The sequence below is a fragment of the Gossypium hirsutum genome, chromosome A09 (assembly GCF_007990345.1).
Source record: "Gossypium hirsutum isolate 1008001.06 chromosome A09, Gossypium_hirsutum_v2.1, whole genome shotgun sequence".
Taxonomy (NCBI): Eukaryota; Viridiplantae; Streptophyta; class Magnoliopsida; order Malvales; family Malvaceae; genus Gossypium; species Gossypium hirsutum.
In genome coordinates, this window is record NC_053432.1 from 46102890 (window position 1) to 46124666 (window position 21777).

At 32.9% G+C, this 21777-nt stretch overlaps 2 protein-coding genes across 3 annotated transcripts; both read right to left on the minus strand.

Moving 5' to 3' along the window:
• Nucleotides 1-249: 249 nt before the first annotated feature.
• On the minus strand, nucleotides 250-11685 carry LOC107888776 (LEAF RUST 10 DISEASE-RESISTANCE LOCUS RECEPTOR-LIKE PROTEIN KINASE-like 1.2). 2 transcript variants are annotated; one of them, XM_016812979.2, is made up of 4 exons: nucleotides 10691-11685; nucleotides 1860-1898; nucleotides 1481-1744; nucleotides 250-1407 (listed from the first exon to the last, which is right to left on the minus strand). In XM_016812979.2, the coding sequence occupies exons 1-4, from the start codon at nucleotides 11436-11438 to the stop codon at nucleotides 476-478; spliced, it is 1983 nt and encodes a 660-aa protein (XP_016668468.2). In that variant the 5' UTR covers nucleotides 11439-11685; the 3' UTR covers nucleotides 250-475. The 2 variants fall into 2 exon arrangements, with proteins under 2 accessions (XP_016668468.2, XP_016668467.2); XM_016812978.2 differs by lacking the exon at nucleotides 10691-11685 and adding an exon at nucleotides 4133-5335.
• A 3516-nt stretch (nucleotides 11686-15201) lies between these two features.
• LOC107889956 (secreted RxLR effector protein 161-like) lies at nucleotides 15202-15678 on the minus strand. Its single transcript, XM_016814488.1, has one exon. The coding sequence runs from the start codon at nucleotides 15676-15678 to the stop codon at nucleotides 15202-15204; it is 477 nt and encodes a 158-aa protein (XP_016669977.1).
• Nucleotides 15679-21777: the final 6099 nt, after the last annotated feature.

Here is a 21777-nt window from a genome sequence, read left to right on the forward strand (position 1 = left end):
ATTATTCCATTAAAGCTCTATTTCATTCATATATAATAGCATTCTATTATAACTCTATTTTATTACAGTGAATTAAACATAACAATATTATAACAAATCGTTTCTTTACTTTTGGAGGGACATCAAATTTTCAACCCATTCAACATAAATTCATATTTATATAATTGCGAGTAAACAAAGAAAGAAACATGCCTAGCTCAAAGTTCCCTAAAGAATATATCCTGTCAGAAGTATTAAAGAAATAATAAATTAAACAATTAATTTGTTTATTTAATTTATGCAACTTGTTAATCAAAAAGCTGGAATCAGCTGAAAATTTGAATGCCAAAGCTGACGTTTTTCATACACCGCTTATCCTATATAATATTTACATCCCATTTACCACTCAAGGTGAAGCACAAATGGAAAGAAAAATTATAGTACGGGTTGACAGTGTTTCCTTTACTATATGCCTCGAAATTTAGTGAAATTTAAGTTAACTCGTACTATTTGACTGTATTGTAGAGGAGCTATGCCATTTTATCATCACAGAATCTGGAGAATGTGGCAATGGTCTACTCTTCAACAACCCAACATCATCTGCTGAAATATCCATCTCTTCTGCCTTTGCTTTATTGTAATCCTCATTTTGTATACCCTTTAGGGCCTCCAACACTTGTGCCATTGTTGGTCTCATCTCTTTCTCGTTTTGCAGGCACTGGAATGCCACCTCTGCTACACCCGTTATCATTTTCCTAACCTTGTAGTCCGATTCGAACCCGAGAGATGGATCCACTAGTTCATGTAATGCTCGGTTTTGAATCTTATTGATAGCCATGTTCGACAAATTGATCTCGTGTCTGTGCCTCGTGATGTCAACGGCTGGTTTTGATGATATTAGCTCAACGAGTACAACCCCAAAGCTAAACACATCACTCTTCTCGGTAAGCTGGTAGCATTGGTGATATTCGGGATCGACATAACCGGGAGTCCCTTGTGGAGCAGTGGAAACATGGGTAACATCAGTTGGAAAAAGACGAGACAGTCCGAAATCGGCAACTTTAACAGTGAAATTGTTGTCGAGGAGGATATTGTTGGTTTTCACATCACGGTGGATGGTTTTAGAAGCATGGAGATAGCTCAGCGCGTCTGCAGTCTCTATGGCTATATCTAAGCGAATGGACCAAGAGAGTGCACCCGGTTTAGCACGTTGTCCATGAAGGTGATCAGCAACAGTGCCATTAGAAACATATTCATATACCAGCAACAGTTCCCTACTGTGACGAGAGGTGCATCCGTAAAGCGATACGAGATTTCTGTGATGCAATTTGGTTAGGATCCAAACTTCATTCATGAATTGCTCAACTCTCTTGTAGTTGTTTTCATATAAACGTTTAATCGCAACAGCACGTCCATCTCGAAGTTTGCCTAGTCAAGGAAGATGGATGAGAATAATAGAACATCGACAATCTAATGATTCGGTTTTGTATCTTTTTCTTACCATAATATACGGTTCCAAAGCCTCCATCACCAAGTTCGTTATTGGAATCAAAGTTGTTGGTAGCTTCTCCAAGTTCTTTATAGGTGAAGAGATGGACACCAGCCAAGCTTTTGACCTTCTCAGGATCCATCATGAAAGAACGATCGGAAAAGCTTTTGCTCCATGCATAAGATGATTTAAAGAACTCCTTTCCACGGCGATGGCGCAACCAGAAATAGAAAGCGATGGCCGAAATTATTATGCCTCCAGCAGCCGCTCCAAAACCTGCGTTTATTGAAAATTCGTATCAAGTTGGTGAAAGAGAAGATGGAAATGCAGCAACACACTGCCAGAAGAGATGAATGGAACACTACAGGGGAGAATCAGGGAAGTATATTACCGATTGCAAGCTTTTTTGCCAAGTTAAAACCACTCCGGTCTGAAATAGAAAAAAATTCTTTTTTAGAGAAATTAAATGAATATGGTATATGGCAAATGGGAAATGGGAAATGGGAAAAATAATGATAAAAGTTACCGTGGATTACCCTATACTAAAAGTCGGATTGTAGTGGATGAATTAGATAGATTAAAGGGTAAATTAATTTTTTTGTTAAAAATTTCATCCATTTTTATTATTTAAAACTAATTCTTGTACATCAGCATAAGGTACACGTAACTAATCACGTATCATTGTTTGATTATTCCGTTAACCACACCAAATTTTAACAATACAAATGAATGAATTTTTAACATAAAAGATTGATTTGTTATTTGATTTAATGTACATAGACTAATTTATCAATTTTTTTAATAGAGAGAAGCAAAATATAATCTAAGTAACAATACATGAGTGTCCATGATACTTTTACTTATAAGTAATCCATCAGAGCTCTCAACATTTCTAAAGACATGTAATCCTAATTCCTACAAGGGGTCAATTATCGGCCGTCTATATCACATTTTACGGTCCCAACTTCAGCTATGAAACAAGAAACAGAAGCAAAACATGTAACAATCCAAAGAAAATATATTATTAATTTGTTCCTTCACTTAAAAAGTTGATTAATGGTATCCTAAACTTGCCTATAATGTAATGCTACCCTATTGCATATTTAAATAGAACAATTTCGAATTATGTATCATGACATGACTCAATAAGTTAAGATATAGTGCGAGTTTGCATACTAAGATTGTCAAACAGATATCAATAATACAAAGAAGTGATCTAAAATATAGCAATACGGGATGGCATGGAATGGAACAGTCGGATGTTACTATTACCTTGTTGAGTTCATATTGGCTTTAATGTGATATTGATAGGGATGGGAATTTGGAAAGGAGACAGAGATTCATATTTGAAGCAAAAGCAAAGATATGGTTTGTTCAAGAGATTGGGCATTTTCATATTCAAATAAATGTAGCAGTTACCTAGATCACAAGCACTCATTTGGGAAAGTCAAAGAATGGGTGGCGCCTACCCTCTACAATTCCAGATCCTCCCAAGTAAAAGATACCTTAGCTTTACGACCGCACTATCTAATTAGAGGTTGTTTTGTTCTAATTAGCAGAAATGACATATATCTGCTAATGCTGATGTCATAATGATAGTAATTTATGAAGATTTGAATCCTCTTCAACTGAGTTTTGTCGTTAGCTTTAAAAAAAAAAGGGGAAAATTTCCATGACATGAATAAAAACAAAGCATAATCATTTATTTCAACCTCCAATTTTACTAAAAAAATTTTATTTTAATTTTTATTTTAATTTTTATCTTTTAAGTCCTTAAATTCGTTTTTTTATCCTTAAATTCGTTTTTTTATCACATGATTCAAAATGAATAGAAAAATTAATGTTTTTAATTTTGCTGACTTTATATACACGTAAATTACAATGCGAATGATACATCAACATGTAATTAAATTTTTAAAATTGAAAACTCAAAATAAATTGTAAAAACTATTTTTAAAAGTTAAAAATTATAAAAATATATTTTTTAAATTTTAAAAAATTAATAAATATTGACATATCATCTACATGATACTCATGTGTACGTTATATCAATAAAATTAATAAATATTAATTTCTTTATTCATGATTTTTGATAAAAAAAATTTACAAGATGTTTAAAATATTGTTTTTTAAAATTAGAGGAAAAAAAAATGATTATGCCTAAAACCAATCTGCACCGACGCAATATTAAATGGGACCATTGAGAAAAGATAGAATAAAAGAGTAATTTAATAGGTGGGGGCACTTTGCTCTATATAACCAAAGATTTCGGTGGCTTAATTTAAAGGAGAGAAAAAGAAATATTACTTTGGCCGCACCTTTTCATTGCATTTGAAGGTGGGAAAATGAAATTAAGAAGAGAAGTAGAAGATGAGGCTTGGGCCAAACAAGTTGGGAAAAATAGTCCTTTAACGGGTGATGCTGTCTGGGACCGCTGACCAATTCCAAAGTTAGACCATGAATGGATTTTTCTTAAAGGTCTAATCAATGAAGTAAAAGCTGAAAAGATTGGATAATTAAGAACCCAAAAGCTGGGGCTAATTCTGGGTCATAAACAGCAGAAAAACACGACTGGATATCAACTGGATTCCATGTTTCTGAACAATGATTCAACGGAGTGTTTTAACGATTCAGGAAGAGTTAAAAGAAGCAGGTGTACCATACCTTGGTAACATTTAGTTGTATGAGGATGATCACGGCAATAGCAGGCAAATGTAGAGGTTTCATTTTGTTTGTATCCACATCTTCCGCCAGAATCCTTGCATTTTTTGCAATAATCATCGTATGCGAAGTATTTAATATCAAAGGGTTCGAGTAAACTTTCATTCACGGTGCTGATTCCCCCAATCAGATAATCAAAGGCCTTTTTCCCAATAGGAATTTCAACTTCTTCACTGTATCCAATACATTCATTTTCATCCTCCTTAAAGAACATGAGGGAAGTTTCTTTTCCACCCTTTCTGCAACTGAAACGATGATTCGGACCTCCCCTGCTTCGGCAGTCGTAGAACAGAGTAATGTTTTCAGCAGTTTCAGTATAATTAAAAGCATTGTTTATCAAAATCGGCTGAGGACAATTGTTGTTTAATTCCAATCGTTTGATTGTCAACAAACCATGAGACCGATTAAGATGCAGCACATAGAATTCTTGGGAACTGAGCGTCATAACAGGGGGTTGATTCTGCCTGCACTTCAGCTTATACCCTTCATTACCGTAACCGCAATATGAAGGTCGATTATATTGATCGGTCCAGAAAGGATATGAAATATTAGAAAGGTTTCCACAATCAAATGGAGCGCATGAAGTAAAGTGGAAATCATCTAGGGCGTAAGACAGTTGGAAAATAGTTAAAAGGAATAAGATGGAGAAGGAAGATGGTGAAAGGAAGAAGGCAGCCATGGAACATTGAGTGAATAGTTTGTTTAAAGTGAAAAAGGGTTTATATATACATATAAAACAGAATGAGAAGGTGAGATAGAAAGGGAAGAATTGGGGAGACAAAAAATGGGGTTGGGTTGGAAATTTAACAAAAGAGGAAGGAGAGGTGTTAGAAATCTCCAAGAGATACAAGGGTGCTGACCTTGACTTGTGGAAAGATACTTCACATGTGGTTGAATGCGAAGTGACGGGTGATAGACGTAATGCCATTTAGTGGCTTATTTTTCATGGACAAATCATCTTCACTCCAAAAATCTCGTTCAAGTTTTTGGCACAGAAGGTTTACCACTCCACTAGGAATTTTTAGTTTTCCACCACTTAAATGACTAGCATCATTCTTAATTTTGAACTTAATAATCAAAATACCATACTATGACAAAAAAAAAAAAAGTGTGATAACTACAACATAAATATAAAAACACTTGAAATTTATGTATCAACACATATATAATTATATTTATAATATTATTGTCAATTGACATCATTATTATTATTATTATTTTTAAAAATAAAGGTAAGTATATATATTTTTTTGCGAAAAGTTTATACATAAAATAAGCATGATATAGAAAAGTAAATAAAAAAATATATGAAAAATGAGTTAAAGGAGAGGTAAAGAAGAGAGATGGTTGGATATTGAATTGAAAAGAAGCAACACCCGAAACAACACGTAACTTGGTTATTGAAATGAGGAGCTATGCCTATAATTCAATTTCAATATGTTAAAATTCAATTAGTGTGACTTGTTCAACACTTTTTTCTTCTCTCTTTCTCATTCTTCTCCATGCATCAACATCGGTTTAATAGTTAAATACCTCTAATTATTAACTTTTAAATCAATTCAAAGTAAATAAATCATTAAAAAAATTTAAAAATACTATAAAATTTAATCCAATCAATTTTTTAGCTTCATTCATGAGTTAATCAATTTCTTGTCATTTCCGTACTGATACTCCAACTAATTCCCGATCCAAACAATTTGACCAATTAACTTATCCACTTGATTTAAACAACACAAATTTCAAAGTGTTATATTCTTATGACTTAGTTCACAAACTAATATTTAACATTTTGATATTTTGTTTATCTAAACTATTTTTTATTTTTTTTATAAGTTATTACAACCGTTAATGAAACCGATAAGTGATTTTTTTTTCAAGTGGATTAAACTTTATTTAAATTAAATGAGAGACACATTTATTTTTGGTTTATTCCTATTTTTCACTCATTTCCTTGCTAAAGCCCAAAAGAGAAGCCCAACAGGCCTAATAAAATAAGTACAGGGCAGAAGATGTGATCCTGGGTAACATACTGCTACTTACTCTGTCTAATAACCAGGGCTTAAATTTTTATTTTCAAATCTCATAAAGCATAATCAAAATTTTTATTTGATGTTTCTATATTGATTCCAAGTTTTTTATATAAATAATATATTACTTTGAATTAGATAGTATCACTCTTTCCAATTCAATCTGAGGTTGGTTTAATCTATTTTTTTAACTAATGTTGATACTCTAATCCAATATTTTATCTTCTTGCATTAGTTTGTTTATTTTATAAATATTTTAATTAAATAATTTTTTGATAAATTATTAAAAAATTATTTTTTCAATGGATTTAATTTGATAATCCAAAATTAAAGCAATTTGATAATATTTTTTTATAAAAAAAGTGTAGAAAATAATAAGTAGATAAGAGCTACTTATCACTTAATGAAGAATATTTTCAGTTATTGCAATTTTACTTTATTTATTTTGATTTTATATTATCCTATAAAAACTTTACATTTAAAATTTTAATTTTTGTTTAGAATAAGGTGAAATGTTTAAAAATTAAAAATAAAATGTAGAATATAGTTTTTTATAATTTAAAATCTATATTTATCAAACAATCTAATTATATTCTGTAATTAATTTTAAGTAATATATCAAACAAATTTTATAACTTAAAAGGGTAAACTACACCTATGGTCACTTTTGTTTACCTTAGGTTACGTTTTAGTCACTTATGTTTAAAATATTACATTTTAGTCATTTACAATATCATATTGTAACATTTTAGTCACTGAACCGTTAATCGTCGTTAATGGTATAACGGTAAGCTGACGTGACACGTTAAATCATCATTTCAAATAAAATTTTAAGTTAAATTATACAATTGATCCCCATATTTTTTCGTTTTAAGCAATTTAATTTTTTTCTTTTATGTTCTTTAAACTTTCCTCTTTTTTTCCATTCTCTTTTGTTTCTCCCTCTGTTTTCATACATTTTCCATTTATTTTAACATATTAGGTAATCGAATTGGCAGTGAAAAAAGAAATAGGAAGTCAACTGTCATAATTGCCTATAACCAAAACCCATAAACCCATTCCATGCTTCTTTCTTCACTACCAATTCGACTTCCTAATATGTTAAAAGAAATAAAGAATGTAGAAAAATAGAGGGAGAAGCAGAAGAGAATGGAAAAAAAAAGAAAAAAAAAGAAAGTTAAAATAACATAAAAGAATTAAATTGCTCAAAATAAAAAAAAATATGGGGACCAATTGTATAATTTAACCTAAAGTTTTTGTTTGAAATGATAATTTAACGTGTCACGTCAGCTTACCGTTACACTATTAACGACAATTAACAGCTCAGTGGCTAAAATGTTACAAGACGATAACGTAAGTAACAAAAATGTAACAGTTCAAACATAAGTGACTAAAATGTAACCTAAGGTAAACAAAAGTAACCATAGGTGTGTTTACCCTAACTTAAATTAAGTACTTAAATTTTCAATACTTAATTTTTCAACACTTATTTTTTTAATACTTACTTTTTCAATTTATCAAACAACACCTAAAATAGAGAGGGATTGTATACAATGTGCATATGATAAAAATTTCATGTTCTTAAAAATTGATGACATAACTTTATTCCACTGGTATCTAAAAACTAAAATTTTTTAAGTGATGCTAATATAAGTTATTCCCTAATTATATTATAGGTTATACATTTTTTTCATAAAACATTCCTCTAAAGAATATCACAAATATTGTGTTGGATATTATAAGTTAGGATAAAATATACTTCAATTTCTTCTTATACTTTCTGCACTTTGGGATTTAATCTTTTTACTTTTATTTTTAAAAATTTAGTTCTTTTACTTTACGAATTTAAAAATTTAAGTTTAATTATTAATACAGTTAAAAATTATTTCTTAATTGTTAATGTGATATTATAAAATTAAAAAAAATACTCATTTAATAGCCATGTAACAAAAAAAATGATATAATAAAATTAAAATTTAACAAAAAAAAATAATAGTATTAACTATTGGAAATCTAAGAAGTAAAAGTACTATATTAGTATGAGGACTTATATCTAAATGTAAAAATAAAAAATAAAAAAAATAAAAGTAATAAGTTCCATTCTTATTATTTCCAACTTCCTACATAAAAATAAAATGACCTAGTAATAAATCATGTGGGAATATTGTTTAGATTTATTTTAGTTTAAATTTCATATTGGGTAAGTTATAATGTTTTGAATGTTGATTGTATTTATTTCTAACTTTGACATAAATTCTAATAAAGAAAAATTGGGTAAAAAAGTCTTCCCAATTCTATCTCACATTTGAACCAGATTTAAATGAGTATAAATTATATTAATATTAACTCAATCCAATCTAACTTTTCAATATTTAAGCTAAATCATCCTACTCTGTCAACTCACAGTTCAACTACCCTCTTTTTCATTTGGGTTTCATTATGCCAACCATCATTCATCCTCCATAAAAAATGACCCACTCTAAAATGATGTAATAAATTATTACTTATAATTTGTATACTTAAATTAATTTATATTTATAAAACATAATTTTTTTTTATTTTCTGTCTTGATTTGCTATTCGCTTGATTCCACCTACCACTTTAATATTAAAAAAATTTAAAACATTTGTTAATATTTATATAATTTTTGTAATTAAATTTAAATAACAAACAATCTTTAATAGATAAAAAGTAATTTGAGTTAGCTAACCCAAAATTAAAATTACATTATAAAAGCAAATTATCTGACTCTTAAGGCAAGTTTAATATAAATTTTATAAAGAATAAAACATGGTATTAATTGGCGACTCTAGGACCTCAAATATATATGATAAGGTTTTGTTAGTCTTCATGAAAGTTGCTTTACGACAAGAAATGAAGCTTTGACCTTAAGGCTGCCTTTGAATATGTCAATAGGCTTTGTTTTCAGCTTTCACCCCCCTTAAGGTTGACATGTTCAAAACTTCAGTGTGGAAACAAAATTAAACATAACAACATTATCCAAACCCTCTTCCTGGTTCTCCCTAGAATATGAGTGGACCCAAGATAATTACTATTCTCTTATATCACGGGACTACGTGATTAAGGCTCACACATTTTTGCATTTAAACTAATGTGAACTCGATAACTCAATTAACTTGAGTTTTCGTTTTAAGAGTTATATATGAAAAAGAATGTTAGTTTTTGGACCATGAGTTGCATCTGTAAAGGATGATGAAGAGTGGGGTTTAAAGGAATGTAAGCATACCAGGCTTGCAGACAGGATATCAAGATGAATTCATCAAGTTGAAGCAATTCTCTACAAGGTTGTCGCATCTTTCACAGAAAATTGCAGGAAAATCATACACCACATTAAATCCAAATCTCCACTCTTCAAGCATATATTCATTCCTTTCAGTCTGGAGTTCATCAAAACTGCTCTGACTAACCTGAACCTGAATATTCGTACCACAAGAGCTGCTAAAGTCTCTGTAAGTATCCCTTTCACTTAAATCATCCGCATAAAAAGAAAGTAACTCTGGGGAGCACGGAAATATAATAGGACGTTGGGGTACGTTGGAGCAATTGTAAAACAAAGTAAGGTGTCGATTTGTTGGAGGATATGTTAAGAAAGTGTCATTTATGGTGATATTGATGGGATTTGGAAGACAACTTTGTTCCCATAAATCGTTTCTAACAATACTCATTGTAAAAGTGGAGTGATTTAAGTACATGAGTCGGTATTCGTTCCCACCAATATGTATGATAGGCTGGGGATCCTCACATTTGCTCAACACGAAGCCATCTTGGTGACAGAGTTGAGGCCTATCATCCTTGGAAAAAGGAAACATGAGGTTGTGTATGTCTCCACAGCTAAAAGCATCAAAGCATTGGGCAAAATTTTCATCATCTTGGCTATATGATAGTGGGATAAGGAAGAAGATGGTTAAGAAGAAGGTGAAGATGGAAATGGCAAGAGTTGAAAGGCACAATTGATAATGCATTCTTGAAGTTTTTGAAGAGACATGAATTGGTATACGATATATATGTTTGTTGATTAAAGTAATAAAAGTAGACGACGTGTTATCTTTTTTGTATATTAATACGTAAATGTAGGACTTTTCCATGGAAGAGAAAGGAAGGCATAGCGATGGCTGTTGTTGACTTTGACCTAGGCTATGGTGGATTGATAAACGCGATGCAGTAATTCTAAGACGAGAAATGTCATCCCTGGAGATTAGAAACCAGCTGTATAATGGAGGCTTCCTATTATATCATCATATTACGTCTTACAATCAAACTAAAGACAAGAGGAGGAGAGCTTTCAAATGGGTTTATGCGAGTCTCCACGAGAAGAAAAACATTACCTCAAGCAATACTAATAACCCATTGCAAGTGCCAAGATAGAAAATCATTATATCAAGCAGTAAATGAACTTTGCTATGCTTCTCTAAATAGTTGAATAGATAAATAGTTTAAGAAGAAGCAAACATACCAGAAACCACACAGGATTTAGAGCAAGGGTGGTCGGGGCAAAAGCATAAGAAATCAAGCGATGAACTATTAGATCCACATACTCCACCTGAATTCCTGCATGCCAAACATGAAATCATGTCCTTTTGATACATTACTTCAAACCCTTTATTCCAAGCACCCACTATATTGTCAGGTTCATTCCAGAGTTCATCAAATTCGCTTTGATTAACCGGAACTATGATACTGGTGTCACAATCCGTGAGCTCCGAACGGTGAAGTCTGGACAATGATTCATCCAGGTAATAGGCATAGGTGTTGCCGCTGGACGTAGTAGTACCGCAATTAAATCTATGTTGGAAAGGTATATCATCTTCAAGAGGGCAGCCGTAGAATATAGTGAGATTTCGAATGGTTGCAGCAAAATCAAAGAGGTTGTGGTTTAATGAGATGTTATGGAATTGTTGAGGACAAGGATCTTCCCAGGTATCAACAGGTGCAATGGTCATCAGGGGAGGACGAGTCACGTTCAATACATGAAATCTCTGGGTATTAATGGTGATGACAGGGGACTGATTTTGTTGGCAAATGAGCTCGAACCCGTGATGACCGCAGTAACTAGGGCGCAGAGTAGGGCTCCAGAAAGGGTATCCGATGCCTTGTATGGTACCACAATTGAATGTCTGATTGCATTCCAAGAACAGGTCGTGGTCATCGGAATAAGCTACGGGGAGAACAAGTAAGATGAAGAAGAAGAGATGGATGTCCATTAATGGAAGATGATAGAGTGAGAACAAGTTGAGAAATGGAGGCTGAATTATTGGCAAATAAAGAAGGATAAAGAAACCATATTGAAAGAGAGGAGCAAATTAGCAGCACTGGGTAATATGATGGAAACAGGGACATGGGGTAGGGCTGCTTGTATTGACAAACAAAGGCAAAAGCATCTCGGAGGAGTGATAGATGATAGAGACGGCTGAGCAATCCCCATTTTCTTATTGTCTAGAAATTCAAAGGTGGGCGAGTCGGAACTGATACAATATATTAATAAAGCTAACATTTCTCGTAATAAAAATACAATATGTTGGGAGCTACTGATAATCCCTCTTAATAATATTTCTTTTAAAGTTTGAATTTATATCTTTTTTATGAAAAAGGTGATCTACTTGACATTTGTTAGTAATTAGAATATGATTTTCCATATAAGTTATTTAATTTTATTTTATTTTTTTAAATGATAATGATATTTCAAAACCTTTTAATTTATTAAAATGTTAAATTTGAATCTTAAAAATCATTATCAATTTACATCTTTATTTATTTATTAACTCGATTGATATTAATATTATTGTTAATATAAAAGGATATAGATTCGAGCATACTTTATCCTTTTATTTAAAAATTGAGAGCTTATGAATAATTTTAAGTATTTTACCAAAAAAAAATTTATCTCATATCTAATAAATATTACCCTTTAAATAAGATGAAAAATCAAATAATAATATTCAATAACAAGCAAATAGTAAAGGAAATTAAAATTCAAATAAAATTAAATGGTTTCAATTAGAAGTACTATGAATCCTTCTATATTAGAAGTTGGATTGTTCTATTGAAAAATAGATAAATTAATCTCCATACATTAGACTAAAGAACAAATTGATTATTCTATTAATATTTCATCCAGTTTATATTTAAGTATTGGCGTGGTTGATAGAGAAACAAAGTCTACAATTAGGTACATGTGACACATCAAGTGTCTGTCTAATTGTTATTTGATTCATTTCTCTGTCACGTCATTACTTAACAATAGAATTGGATGAAATTTTTAACAGAAAAATCAATTTACTCTTTGATCTAACATATAAAAATTTACTCTTATTTTAAATAAAAAGGATAAAATGTAATTAAATTCGAATATTCGTATATTTAATATTTATAGATGTGTTATTAATGATGTAGTGCGTAGAGCATACAAGTGGATGTTAGGTAGCATGCACAAATCAGGCAGTAGCCTCCCGGGTCTTTCATGTTTTTCATATATGTAAGGGATGCAGTCCAAATGGGCTATTATTTATATTAATATAATGCATCATGGGAAAATTAGAACAATTGATTGCATGTGAGGAGGGGCAGTAAACGATTTTCATTTTATTAATAAAATGGTTTCTCTTTTTTGTAAGAAATATAAATGTTGAGGTCTGAAAAGTAGGGTGGTGGATGAGATTAATTAATTGAGTATATTTAAATAAATGGTGGATCCTATTCCTATGAAATGAAGGGGATGATTAATTTGTTCAAAACAATCAACCACTACATTATCATAATAATGGAGGTCCAGCGCCCTGATTTTTAATTTTCTACACCAGGGGAATGGGTCAAACACATCACACTATTTGCTTTATTGACATGCAAGAGAGGTAGTTTCATCAATCTAAGGTTTAATTTTGTTTATTTATTTATAAATTAAGAAATGAATAAATGGGATCCATTCGTATAAATTACAAAATAGAAAAAATAGAGAAAATTGAACATACAAATTTTATGTGAAAAATTCATTCGAAGAAGATAAAAATCATGGGTAAAGGAGATTTCGGCTTTTTATTAAGTAAATAAACGAGAGTAAATTATGAAAAAAATAAATTTAAATGTATTAAACATACATTACCCAAAATCCCGAATATAAAGCTCAACTCTATTAGAGTTCTCTCAAAATAGGTATAAAATTCTCTCTATAGTTTTCACGAAAGCTTTCACCAAAACTCATCTACGACTACATCTTGTTGCTCCTCCCCCAAAAGCTCTATAGTACTACATCTTTAATTACCTCTTAATTGGTCTCCTCTCGAAATAGGGATACAAGGCCCCTTTAAATAGACTAAGATTAAAGGTTTAATCTTATTAAAATATCGTTGGAGTAATTAAAGTTTAATTGGAAAAAAATAGCATTGTTTAATTAGGAGAAGAAACCTGATTTATGTGGGAAACACATCGCCATGTCCCTATTCAGGTTGTCCGTCGTCACAATGTCGGGAAGTTTCTCATCATGACGTCGTCGCCTATTCGACAAAAATACGAGGCATACCCCACAATTATAATAATTTTTTTAGTATTAAGCAAGGTTTTTAAAGTTGGATTGGTGGTTAAATTAATCATATCATCAGTTCGTTGGTTTGATTAGTTCAACAAGTCCAAACGATGACATTGACTATCACTGTACATCTAAGTTAACAAGCAAGTATTAATTAAAGATTAAATGACTTTTCTATTTGAAAACAAAACCCGACAGTAGTATTGACAAGCATAAAGCTTACATTGTCGCAAAAGGCTTCACACAAAGGGCTAACATTGACTATCATTGTACATCAGTCTAGTAATCAAACCTATGACTGTTCGTTTAGTTCTTGCAATTACTGTAGAACATAGTTGGAAGACACAACAACTTAACAACAACAATGCATTTCTACATAGCCGCCTGCAATGAGAAGAATTTATGGCCAGCCACCGGGACTTATACAGCCGGATTTGCCTCATCTTGTATGTCGATTAAAAAAGGCTATTTATAGGCTAAAACAAGCCCACGTGCCTATATGATGAATTTAAATAGTTTCTAATTACTATTGGGTTCAAATGGTCAGCTTCAGTTACATCTTTATTTATTTATCCTCAGCAAGATACAATCTGTTGGTGTTAGACACACTTTATCAGGATGAAGTATGAACTTCAATCTGGACTTTAACAGCAATGTAATGTATCCGGATGAAGAATGAAGAAAAAATGCTTGAAATTCAAGCTTTGAGCTTTAAGCAGGAATAGAAACAGAATTTAGAAAGCAAAGAAAAAAATGAAGCATATGGAAGGAAAATCTGATGATTTCATTCAAAAAGAAACTTTGGCTTAAAGCCATTACATATACCATACATTGGCTGGTCAAAATCAATAAATTCATCACCTAAACACTACCTAACTTCACTTAATACATTGGAACTAGGTGATACTAACTTGTACACTTGAACAAAGCTGGTAACCAGCTCTATTACCATCAAGTTATATCAATTGTCATCCAAAACATAATTCAAAAAGAAATAAATTACAAGACATTGTTAAAAAAGTAACTAAATGAAACTAAGATGGAAACAGTAGCATTAACATCTTCAGTTGCACGTATTTCATCCGGAAGACTTATGTGCATGAATTTGCATGAGCTGCATGGAGGCCAACTTCAACACTCCTCCTTAGTTTCCATGCTGCAAACTCCCATTAACTCTCTCAGTTTAATGAATCTTGATGTACTAAGAGGTTTTGTTAAAATGTCAACAACTTGATCTTCATAATTGCAATGAATCAGCTTAACTTCTCGAACTTGTTCCATCTCTCTAACAAATTGAAACTTTATGTTGAAGTGTTTTGTTCTTCCATGGAAGACAGGATTCTTTGCAATTGCGACAATGGATTGATTGTCACACATAATCCCTGTTGCTTCCTCTTGATGCAAGTTGAGATCATCTAAGATCTTCCGTAGCCATATGGCTTGATTCAAGTCCTAGTAGCTGCTACATATTCAGCTTCAGCAGTGGACTGAGCAACCACACTTTGTTTCTTTGAACTCCAGCAAAAGATAGCTGAGCCAAGGGTGAAGACATACCCTGATGTGCTCTTCATGTCATCTATTAAACCTCCCCAGTCACTGTCTGTGTATCCAACAAGTTTCAGACTTTCAACCTTGTTAAATAGCATTCCATGGCTTAAAGTACCCTTGATGTATCTAAGCACTCGTTTGGCAGCTTGAAAGTGCTTCTCATTGTAACAATGCATGAATCTTGAGAGCAAACTGACAGCAAACATAATGTATGGCCTAGTGGCAGTTAAATATAACAAATAACCAACCAAGCTTCTATAAGCAGATTTACTTACTTGCTCAGAACTGCCTTGGCTCGATAGTTTCTCTCCTATTGCAATTGGAGTACATGTAGCCTTGTAATTTTGCATTGAGAACTTGTTCAGTATCTTCATGGAAAACGTTCTCTAACTTAGAAAGATTCCTCCTTGAGTTTGAGTCACTTCCATGCCAAGAAAATAAGTCATCCTTCCTAAATCAGACATTTCAAACTCCTACTCCATCTTGGCTTTGAAGTCAGTCAACATTACTTGGTCTCCTCCTGTGACCAAAAGATCATCAACATACAGAGACACAATGTGTTGTGTTTCAGCTCATTTCTTCTTAACATACAATATTGGCTCACTAAGGCTTCTTTGAAATGCCAAACTGAGCAGCTAGTTGTCAATTCTGCTATACCAGGCCCTTGGTTCCTGTTTTAAGCCATATAAGGCTTTCTTGAGCCTGTAGACCATGTCTTCCTTGTCTGTCACTTTAAAGCCTTGAGGTTGCTCCACATAGATTTCTTCTTCAAGAAAACCATTGAGGAATGCTGACTTTACATCAAGTTGGTGGATTTTCCACTCCATCTGAGCTGCAAAGGCAGCCAGCAGCCTAATGGTGTCTAGCCTGGCCACTGGTGCAAAGGTTTCCAAATAGTCTAGGCTATACTTCTAGCTAAACCCCTTTACAACCAACCTTGCTTTGAGTTTGTTTAGGCTCCCATCAGCATTATGCTTGGCTCTATAGACCCATTTTACCCCAATGACTTTCCTGTTGGCTGGTCTTGCAACTAACTCCCAAGTCTGGTTCTTATCAATCATAGCAATTTCATCAGCCATGGCCTGTTTCCAGCCTTGGTGTCCCTCAGCCTCTTCAAAACTACTTGGTTCAACTGTAGCCACAAGTGCTCTTTTACAAATTTCAGCCAAAGGTCTAGTGCCCCTGACTGGTTCATCATCAATGTCCATTCTTGGACTATTTTGATCAGGTTCAGTTTGATCAGCCATAAATTCTTCAGAAATATATTTTGGCTCATTTTTTTTCCCAATTCCAGCATGCTTTCTCATTGAACACAACATCTCTGCTCACCATTACTTTGTTTGTTGAAGGATCAAGGATCCTATAGCCCTTTTTGACTGAGCTATAGCCAACCAGAATGACTGCTTGAGTTTTCTCATCTAGCCTGCTTTTTTTTAACAGCTGGTACTTGAGCATAACACAAACAACCAAATACTCTCAGATGAGCCAGTGAAGGCTTGAACCCAAACCAGGCCTCAAATGAAGTCTTGTGCTCCACTGCTTTGATTGGTAGCCTATTCTGAATATAGACAACAGTATTGACTACTTCAGCCCACATGGTCTTGGGCAAATTCTTCTCAAATAGTAAGCATCTGGCCATATACATCAAGCTCCTATTCTTCCTTTCACTTACACCATCTTGTTGAGGTGTATAAGTGTTGGTGAGATGGTGTTTAATGCTTGCTTCATCACAAAAGGTATTAAACCCGGATGAAGTATACTCAGTCCCATTGTCTGACCTCAAGGTCTTCAGCTTACAACCTGTTTCAGTCTCTACAGCAACTTTGAACTTCAAAAATACAAAAGCTACCTCTGACTTGTTCTTCAAGAAGTAAATCCAACAGTATCTTGAAAAATCATCAATTAAGAGAATAAAATACTTGCTGCCATTCAATAACTGAGTCTTCATGGGGCCACACATATCAGTGTGTACTAGCTGCAGCTTATCTGAAGCTCTCCAGCTTGATTTTGCAAGAAATGGCTGCCTGGCTTGTTTTCCAAGTTGACACACTTCACACACTTCAACATTTTCCACTAAACCAGTGAAATTTTCAGCCAAACCTTCTTTGATCATCTGAACCATGGACCTGAAATTTGCATGACCATGTCTTTGATGCCAAATCTTGGACTCTTCTAAAGAAACAACATAGGCACTATCTAGGCCTTTATCCCAGTCCACAACAAAACTCTTGTCTGTCATGGCTACTGACATGTGCATAGATCCACTTAGATCACTATTCTGACATTCATTTTCTTTAAACACCACAATATAGCCTTTTTCAACTAACTGAGCTATACTTAATAGGTTTCTGTCAATTTCAGAAACTAATAAAACATTTGAAATGATCTTGTTATCTGTTGGAGTGCAAATAACCACACCTTCATTTCCTTCTGCCTTAATAAATTGACCATTTCCAACTTTAACTTTTGTTTTACAGCTTCTGTCTAAGGACTTGAAAATAGCTGCATCTGTGACATATGGTTGGTGCAACTACTATTTAGGAGCCAACCATTTAAAATTTTCTTCTAAGCAGCTGCACAAGAGACTGCAAAGACCTGCTCCTTATTGACACTGTCTTCTTCAGCTACCCGAGCTTCAGCCCTTGGCTGCTGTTGATTCTGTCTTGGTATTCCTTTCTCTTTGCAAACTTTTTTAACATGGCCGATCTTTTTGCAGTGTTGGCACTGCACATCTGGCCTAAACCGGTATTTGGCTTCTAGATGACCAAGCCTCTTGCAATGCCTGTAAGGTCTTTCCCATTTTCTTAGAGCATATGACTTAGGTTTATCCTTCCAAGTCTTCTTTCCTTTATAGGCAGTGGTGCTTGAGCCAGTGTTTGTTTTAGCTTGAAAGCACCCTCTTGGTGCTCCTCTTGTCTGCTGGACCTTCTTTGTTCTTGTGCATAGAGAGCATTAATCAGCTCAGTTAGAGTGATGCTGGTCAAGTCTCTTGAGTCCTCTAAAGAGGATATTATTTCCTCATACCTTTCGAGTAAGGTAGAGAGCACCTTCTCCACTATTCTTGCTTCATTGAACTGCTCTCCAAAGAGCCTTATGCTGTTAACCACAGCCATTCTTCTGTCTGAATACTGCTTGACAGTTTCTTCTTCATTCATCTTCAAGTTCTCAAAGTCCCTTCTCAAGTTTAGAAGCTACTGTTGCCTTGTTCTTTCAGTACCTTGGAACTCCTCCTTCAATTTGTCCCATACTTTCTTTGGTGTCTCACAGGCCATGATCCTTGTGAAGATCACATCTGAGAACAGTTCTGAATATAGGACATAGCTTTGTTCCTCTTAGTCTTTTCATCAACATGTTGCCTGATTTGTGCAACTGTTGGATTTACTCTCAATGGTGCTGGTTCAATATCTGAGTTGACCACCTCCCATAGATCAAATGCTTGGAGATAGGTCCTTATCTTAACCACCCAAATGTGGTATCCTTCTCCACTGAAGACTAGAGGTGCAGCTAGTGAGAAGCTTGATAAAGCTATTGTTTTGAAAGTATACAAGGACAGGTCCACTAAGAAAGCTCTTGATACCAATTGTTGGTGTTAGACACATTTTATCCGGATGAAGTATGAACTTCAATCTGGACTTTAACAGCAATGTAATGTATCCGGATGAAGAATTAAGAAAAAATGCTTAAAATTCAAGCTTTGAGCTTTAAGCAGGAATAGAAGCAGAATTTAGAAAGCAAAGAAAAAAATAGAGCATATGGAAAGAAAATTTGATGATTTCATTCAAAAAGAAACTTTGGCTTAAAGCCATTACATATACTAGACATTGGCTTGTCAAAATTAATAAATTCATCACCTAAATACTACCTAACTCCACTTAATACATTGGAACTAGGTGATACTAACTTGTACACTTGAACAAAGCTGGTAACCAGCTCTATTACCATCAAGTTACATCAATTGTCATCCAAAACATAGTTCAAAAAGAACTAAATTACAAGACATTGTTAAAAAAGTAACTAAATGAAACTAAGATGGAAACAGTAGCATTAACATCTTCAGTTGCACGTATTTCATCCGGAAGACTTATGTGCATGAATTTGCATGAGCTGCATAGAGCCCAACTTCAACACAATCATCTACATTCTAGTTTATGTTGATGATATAATGACCACTAAATCCAAACTTATTAATCAGGTTATTCATCGCCTTACCATTTAATTTTCTTTGAAGGACCTAGATTTTGTCAACTACTTTCTAGGTGTTAAAGTTGTTTAATACACTAATAGAATTATCTTCTCACAAGCAAAGTATCTTAAAGAAATTCTTACAAAGTATATTATACGAGTTTGCTAAGGCTTAAACACACCTATGTGCTCTATTGTTTCCCTTTAACTAAAGGATGAAAGTCCACCGACAGATGCTATTCACTACTAGAAAGTCATAGGTAAACTTCAATATCTGAGTTTTACTTGAGATATTAGCTTTGCTGTCAACAAGCTATCTCGGTTCATGCATGCCCCAATTTCAACACATTGGCAACCCTTAAAAAAGGTATTGCAATATGTAAAACGCACATGAAATATGATCTTTAAATCACTAAGATAACAAATAAAGCCTTATTCGTTTGTTCAGATGCTGACTAGGTAAGAGACATCAATGATCAAATCTTCACATCAGGTTATATTGTGTACTTCTGATCAAACCCCGTCAGCTAGTCCTCTAAAAAACAAAGAACAGTAGCTCGCTCATCCAGTGAAGCTATATATAAAGCAGTAGCCACTGCTTTATTTGAAACGAAATAGATGATAAATCTTCTTTAGAAATTGCATGCTCAAATTCCCCTAATCATCGATTCTTAAATAGAAAGATAAACATACTTTAGCCCGCTCAAACTTACGTTCTCCTAATAACAATATTAGTGCCAATCAAACTAATACTCAATTGCAACAAAATTTATCTTTTCATTTTTACAACAACAACAATTGAATCTTTCTCCAATATTTTAGGAGGTAGTTTTGCTTCACCTTTTCTTCTAAATCGAACATACTTTTATCAATGAGTGTTTCTTTGATAAGTTGAAGTTTTCAACTTAATTTGTTCCTATAGGAAATATTATCTCTCTTTTTAATCAAAAGTTTTCCCTCCTCACTGAACATGGTTAAAGTAGGTCTATAGTTCATTTCCTTTATTCCATGCTAAGTAACAGGTTGCAGAGACCTAGCTGCTTACTTTGTTATCACGGAGCTTTAAAATTGGCTTGGTTTCAATGAGGATTTGCAGGACACTTTCTCTTGGTCAGAGTTAAAACTTTCCATCCATAAATTAAGAAGATTATTTGCACAATGAATAACTCGTCTCAAAGACTGCCTTATTGTTGTGCCAGATGCTCCAAACTATTGACAACAATATGATTACCAGGTTCTAATTCCCACTCGAATTCCTTATACAAGAGATAATATAATCCAAACTCAGTTCATTAATCCTTAAGCCAAGAGAGCTACCAAACAATGGTTTCTCTACAAGATAAGCTTCTTATCGAAATATTTTTAGAAATGTAACTTTTATTTTAAAATGAAAATGGAGTCACCTCCAATCTTTTTTAATTAGGTGTGATCAGATCACATCAAAGCTTTATCATTTCAATAAAATGTTAGATCTATTAAATTTATTTTTGGTCTACAAAAATTCAGGAAATGGGCTTGAGAATAAGTTACGTATGAGGAAGGATTAACACCCTCGTAACGCCCGAAATTGGTACCTAATTGATTAATTGATGTCTTAGTGTCGAGAATTGAAAATTTGAAGAGAATTTAAAATGCGATCCCTCTTTGTGTGACGTTATTTGATTACAAAATCACTCAACTAAATTAAATTTTATGAAAAAAGAGCCTTATTTCGAGTTAATCGAGAAGCAAAGATCATACACAATCCCTGAAATTCTTGAAAACCTGAATAATCACCATTTGATCGTTACCTAAATCTCCTTTTTTGTTATTTTAAATAGAATATTCGATTATTTCAGTTCTAGGAAGATGCCATACTTCGCAAGTTAGGAGCACAACTTCCTCGAATCCCAAAAATAATGAACATTGCCTCGATTTTAAGTATTTTCTATATGTTAGATAAAATGAAGGTAACCCTTTTTTTAAAAAAATGATATGCATTAAAAAACCAGATGAATGTGTTGTAATATGACATGTGAAATGATAATAGCAAAATAAAATGAGATAGCCATGTAGGTAAAAATGAAACGACAATATTAGGGTAATAAATAAATAGATATAATAAGATAAAATAAATAAATAAATAAAATATGTTAATAAACGATAATAATAATAATGCAACTATAATAGTAATGAGATTTATAATAATAATAACACTAATCATATCATAATTATTATCATAATAATAATATGAATAAATATAGTAATGATAATAATAATGACAAAGGTAAAAAAAAATTAAATGTATAAAT

Bases quoted from the DNA above. Each gene is read 5' to 3' on its own strand.
- LOC107888776 (XM_016812978.2), bottom strand. From the start codon at position 5,117: ATGGCATTACGTCTATCACCCGTCACTTCGCATTCAACCACATGTGAA. The intron at 1,745-1,859 runs GTAATATACTTC...CAATAAACGCAG, and splicing joins GGCAAAAAAGCTTGCAATCG to GTTTTGGAGCGGCTGCTGGA. The intron at 1,408-1,480 runs GTAAGAAAAAGA...TTCCTTGACTAG, and splicing joins CTTTGGAACCGTATATTATG to GCAAACTTCGAGATGGACGT.
- LOC107889956 (XM_016814488.1), bottom strand. From the start codon at position 15,678: ATGAAGATACTGAACAAGTTCTCAATGCAAAATTACAAGGCTACATGT.